The sequence below is a fragment of the Corvus brachyrhynchos genome, unplaced genomic scaffold, assembly GCF_000691975.1.
Source record: "Corvus brachyrhynchos isolate BGI_N302 unplaced genomic scaffold, ASM69197v1 scaffold229, whole genome shotgun sequence".
Classification (NCBI taxonomy): domain Eukaryota; kingdom Metazoa; phylum Chordata; class Aves; order Passeriformes; family Corvidae; genus Corvus; species Corvus brachyrhynchos.
The window spans coordinates 1,073,029-1,079,028 of record NW_008240042.1 but is presented as its reverse complement, the minus strand read 5'-3'; the positions used below and the strand labels follow the sequence as shown (position 1 = coordinate 1,079,028).

At 35.7% G+C, this 6,000-nt stretch overlaps 1 protein-coding gene across 1 annotated transcript in view; it reads right to left on the bottom strand.

The window, feature by feature from the left end:
• LRBA (LPS responsive beige-like anchor protein) overlaps positions 1-6,000 on the bottom strand; it is a 373,544-nt gene that overhangs the window by 249,465 nt on the left and 118,079 nt on the right. The window contains exon 36 of the mRNA XM_017744109.1: positions 3,141-3,205. Coding sequence (XP_017599598.1) covers positions 3,141-3,205 — 65 coding nt within the window. The remainder of the gene's footprint in view (positions 1-3,140; positions 3,206-6,000) is intronic.

Here is a 6,000-nt window from a genome sequence, read left to right as displayed (position 1 = left end):
CACAAGCTATCCTTCTCCTGCACAGATGGCTTGGTACGTGGAGGAGCCACGGGTACAGGCACCTTTTTAACAAGGTTTCAAAGAGCATTAATAGTGTTCCCAGACACTACAATAACAGAGAACAATACTTACTACTTTTTATTAAAACCAGATTAATGTTAAACGCAGCAATGTACTGAAATTGATGTTTCTTTTCCTGCACAGAGAGAGGTTATTCTCAAATACTTGCTCCTTTACCTTTTCACTAACATTCTGGAGCTACCTGGTATTCTACGCCGGCTTTTTTCTTTTTACTATGCTTGTAACCTGGATTTCAAGGCTTCAGTTGTGTATTTCAGTTTTAGGCAGGTTTACAGTTCCGTATTTCCACATACTACCCTCCTGTTTAGAGATCTTCTTTCAGTTCAAAACTCAAGATTTCACCGGGCACAAACAAATCAGTTCTGCTCTACACGTGAAGTGGGCGTGATCTACCTGGAAAGGCAGGGAGCAACTCTTCTGTGGAACACATTAGTTACTTGTGAACATGAGGAAGTTCAGACCAACACATTCTGAATGCAGCACACACACTGCAGATCTTACGAGTCCCAGAGGCAAACTTTCTGCACATATTTCTGTCCAGGGAATCCTAGCCAAAACATAGCAAGCCTAAACATAAAACTTCCAACCGCTGTGAGAGAGAGAGGTACATTCATACCTTTCACATAAAAGCAAAAAATACATTTGAAAGCAAGCAGAAGAAGAGATTTACATCTCCCCTTCTAGACCTCTTCCAGAAAGATTTTTCAGTCATCTTATGTGCCCAATAAACAAAACCAGTAGAACACACCTCAAGCTGGAATATCCTATGACATTGTTAGTCAAAAAAAACTAGTAATAAATACTGGGAATAAAACTCTGGTTTACATAGGATGACCAAAGTCCCCCAACCAAGGCAGCAGACAACAGCAATTCTGTGATTCCACAAATTCCAGGCAGTTCTTCCAGTCCTTAATTTTATTTATTCTAACTCTCATGTCATGGTGCCCTACAGACATCCTTCCTTTACGTGCTGAACCAGTTCTGTCCTTTCTACAACTACCTTGTCTTCTTTTCTTGTGCACTTGTAGAAACAACTTAAAATTCAGCTTTTACTATACAATTATGCAGCTAAAGTCTAAATCAATATCGTGCAGATATTGCTTTAAGTTTTAGTTAAAAGACTTCAGCTTTTGGAATTTCTAAGATTACAATGCTATGGCAAAAATACACAAAAAATAGCAAATAGAATAAATTCAAGGTCTAAGATGTTTTAGCCCAAGTGTTAGCATATGTGCAAGAAAAATAATGTGAAAACTGCATAAAGAGAAGGAAAAAGTAGTTCTGGATTATAGTTCCTGTCATTTGAGGGATAATAGTTTCATTTTAGTGAATGCTGCAAAGCCACAAAGCACCGCAATGACCGATTCAGCAATAACTGTAAAGGCTCCTATAAACAGCAATGGAGGAAAATGGAGACAGATAAAAGGAGCCATTTTTAAGAAATTAATCCCCTCTCCTCTTCACCATAATGAATGTTATGTTCCCACTTAAAAAAAAAACCCAACTCTGCTACAAGTCAGAAATGAAATGAAGTAACAATTACACAGACATTTTCTGCTAACCAAAACCACACTTTCCAGTCTTCAAGGGATCATTTGTTCCTGAGACAACCACTCTGCTCAGGCTAGACTCTAAGTTATTGATGTTGTTTATGGAGGTGGGGGAGTGATTCCATCTGTCTGTGATGGGCACTGCAGGTTCTGAAGAGAAAACAGTCAATTCCAAACAGTTTACTGATAGAAAGCCTGACCTGGACGAGCTGAATAGCTGCTGGGTTGACTGCCATGTACAGCTCGGTCTCAGCAACTGATTTGTCCATGATAATCATCTTTACACAGATGAACCTTACATTGTGGTTTACATGTGTGTGGGATCTCTGTTATCTATGCTAATAAAACATTAATCAAGGGCCAAATTTATAGCAGGCATTTTGTAAGTAAGGTCAAGACAGGTCAGCCTCACATAATAGGAAACAACTATAGGCTAGATCTTAACACTGTAACTGAACACCCTTGTTACTTTACCTTGGCCCTTGGGATCAAGACTAGTAGCAAAATGTTTTTTCTGCCTCAGAATGGTGTTTCCCCTACCATAAACTGAAATGCAACCATTAAAACCCATTAAAAAGGCCATTATTTTTATGTATCTTGAGAACATCTACATCTTAAGAAAGAAAAAAACTCTCATTTAGCCATTTTCCCCATTGCTGCAATGATAAAAAAATATTTTTATAGCGTATTAATTTATGTGATAAATGATTCCATTTTTAGTTCAGTACCTAATCACATAACATTTATTTTCTATTTGCATTCTTACTAGCTGAAGTTATTCATAGCTGAACTTAGTTTTAAATAAGTGGCATTTCTTATAATACACCTTAGCTAACTCATTAAGACATCTGTAAAAAAATCCTTTAGAAAAAAAGTAAATATTGTTCTCTTATTGCTCAACAATCAATTCATAATGAAGAAAATATTGATGGTTCTGAACACTGACTATAAGTCAAAGAGCATGGCCTCATCACCTGCTCTGTCATTTTCTGTAAGTTCCAATAATATACGTATAAAGTTATGGATAGAACATTAAACTAATTGGTAATATTAAGAGATTTTTTTTTTCCTTAGAGGGACACTCTTCCTTTCTACTTTATGAGATAGATCAGAAATAAATGAGCAAACTGGAATCTAATTTTTGAGACAGAGGCTTATCTCACAATTCCTAGCAGTAATGTCTTTCAAATATCAATTCCCTTTCTCAAGAGATTAGCTGAATACAAATTATAGTCTCAACATTAACCAGTACACAAGGACAGGAAGAAAGAAAATCCACGACACACAGATAAGCAAAGTGTTTAATGAAACTAAAGAGCATTAAGATTCTGCAAAATCCCATATTCAGAATTAGAACTGAACCAAACTACTAAAAAACGTGAAACCATGCTCATAAAACGCAAAGAAAATTACACAAAAAGGAAGAGGAAAAATTATTTTTCAGAAAGTTTTGAGGCACACAACTTCCTTAAGGCTAAGGCAGAGGTGCTACCAGATATTGTGACTTACCTTCCTTCATTGACAAGCTCAATAAAGGCAAGGCCAGCATTCTTCTGTATAGAGTTTTGCCACTCCTGGGGAAAGACAAAAAGAAGAGAAAACTAGCTGTATAAAAACAAAACTCAGAAGAGGTATTTTCAGAGATAAAATCATACACTTCCTTTTCAGTTTTAGCAACTTACACCATCATCAGCTAACACACGAAGCATTAATTGTTTGCTGATCAGGCAGCAATGAATGCCAGCATGAAGAACCAGGGCAGCATCACTTACTTAAGGTCCTATTGTGGAGAGAAGAAAATCCAAAAACATCCCACAAAGGATTTCATCATTTTCTTTTGCTATGTGATGTAATAAGCCTGAACTTACGCTGGTTCAGTGATGCTTTTTGCCTTACTGAACCATGATAATGCTAGAAACTGTTTCACATTAAGGCAAGGCTCATTCCTCAGACACAAATTTCTCTCACAGCCTAAAGTCTAGTAGGCATATTTCCCAATAATAATCCTAATTTCAGCATCACACAGTCACCTCTACTTATTAAAAAAAAAAAATCTGTTAACAATCCAAATATTGCACCATTAACACACAATGTTTTATAAAAATTTAACATTTTTACCACACTGAAATTATGCGAATGGCAGATGAACATGCACTGCCTTAAATCATGCACATTCCTTAAATCCAGCTGAACCTTGAATTAAGCAAAATTCTACACCTCTTAAACATGTAGGTGGGTTTTGCCTGGCCCCCACAAGAGACACAGGTGAAAGCAACCAACTCAGATGACCTATCACTGGGGCTTGTTACCCTCATTTGAAAGATGAGAAGAAAACAAGATTAGTTAAGAAACAGACAAAGTAGATTTTTTATTCCTAGACCACATAGGAACAAGTTAACCTAGTTAAAAATCAGAGTAGTAAATGTGTGCACCTTATCTTTTGGGGAAAATGTAGAGGCAATTTGATAGAACAGGACAAATATAGCTCTTGATTTAAACTCTTCAATTCTTCTAATCTAATACAAAAGACTGATTCTGCAGCACATAGTTAAGGTTCATGTGCTTTTACACATCAGCTTTCTTGATTTCTTACTCTTTGTTCTATGAATAATAATCCTAATGATTATCCGCATCAGTACTTCTGCCAGTGTGGTTATTTTCAAAAAGTCTCATCAGCTCCAAGGCAGGCAAAAAGTTCAAAACTGCAAACATGTCTTAAATTTCAGATTTCTGAAAGTAGGAGGTTTTTAATACACAGTGTCAGAGTGCATTTTTTGCTGTTCAGTGTTGCAGAATTACCTCTCAGTGAGACAAAGGCTTGATCAGACACACACTAAAACAATGTTATTCTTCACAACTTAAATTCTGCTCCTCTGCCCCCACCCAAAAAAAAAAAAAAAAAAGGATTTCCAAATTTCAAATGCAGGGGAGAGATTATAACTGATTTCTCAATCTGTCTTTCCAGGCCCAAGACATGCTTATCATGTTTATCATGCTCACCATGTTTAAGCTGCAACAATGTATTACAATTTTCAAGGAGTCAGAATTAAAAGGAGAGTAATTGGAACTTGTAACATATTATTCATCACGAATTATAAATGTATTCTAGTGGAAAACAAAAAAAGCCTTTTATAGTTTCTAATATTCAAACAAAATAGCACATGCAAATAAACCTTCTAAGAGATTTTTAAATGTAGTATCAGGTTCTAAATATTTAGCTTTATATGATGGTAACTGAAACTATCCTGTTAGCTGAAGCGTGAGAAAACTCAAGAAAAGCAAAATAATTTTTTCCACTTATGACACTGTCCATCTGTTGTTCTGCTCTCTAAAGAGCTTACAACAATACTTGAAAATTTAATTGGTGAAGATGGAGGCTGCCAAAATTGAAAAGAAAGTGCATTTATCATGATACTTTTCAGCATTTTTCTCTACATCAGACATCATCAAAGAAGGTGTTAGTCTAAACAATTTCATAAATCACAGCTGAACACACCCTAAAGCTTATTTTAATAGTTGAAAGAAAAGACTAATGGTCTTCATCTTTCATGATCCATTCAATATTCCCCCACAGTATATGTTCACTCTCAAACAATTACACTCAGTATGCATATTGCATTATTATATCAACATCTTAGTTATCCATCTCCCAAAGGTATTAGGGAAAAAACACGTTAAAAGCTTCAAACTCAACCACTAATGCAACTGAACAACTACAAAACACATTTCAGCACTTTTCTGAGGAAGGACTATAAGGGAAGATCAACCGAGTCAATAATTTCATACCTGTTCTAAGCTGTAGGTAATTGACCATCATTTCCCACAGCTGTAAATGTTTAGTGACCAAGAGACATCATCTACTTTTAATGCTTTTGGTCACTGTACACTCAACAGTGAAGCAGGGGGAAAACCAAGAAGCACTAGACACTATCACAAATAGCTCCAGTCACTATCATAAGGAGATAAATTAGAAATCACATTTTATACAAATACTATGATAAGGAAATTTCCTAACTCGCTATTATTTCACCAATTTCCTAAGAGAACTATAAACAAGTCCATAAGTACTCTAAGCAAGGACTAAAACCTTTCCTGAAATGGTGCTTCAAACCTCACCTGAATTATAATTTTGTATGGAATAACATACTACATTTCCTTTCTATGCAGCACAACTCTGCAGTGAGCAACATTATATCCCAGTCATCTATAGCTCTAATTTTATATCATCAACAAGTTTCATTAGCACATTCTTACTGAGTGCACAAGGGTCATTAAACAAAAACATTGAACAGTAGTGGTCTTAAACCCCTCATTTCAGAAACTAATAATCTCTTTCAAGGTTGATATTGTGACCTGTTATCCCATTTGA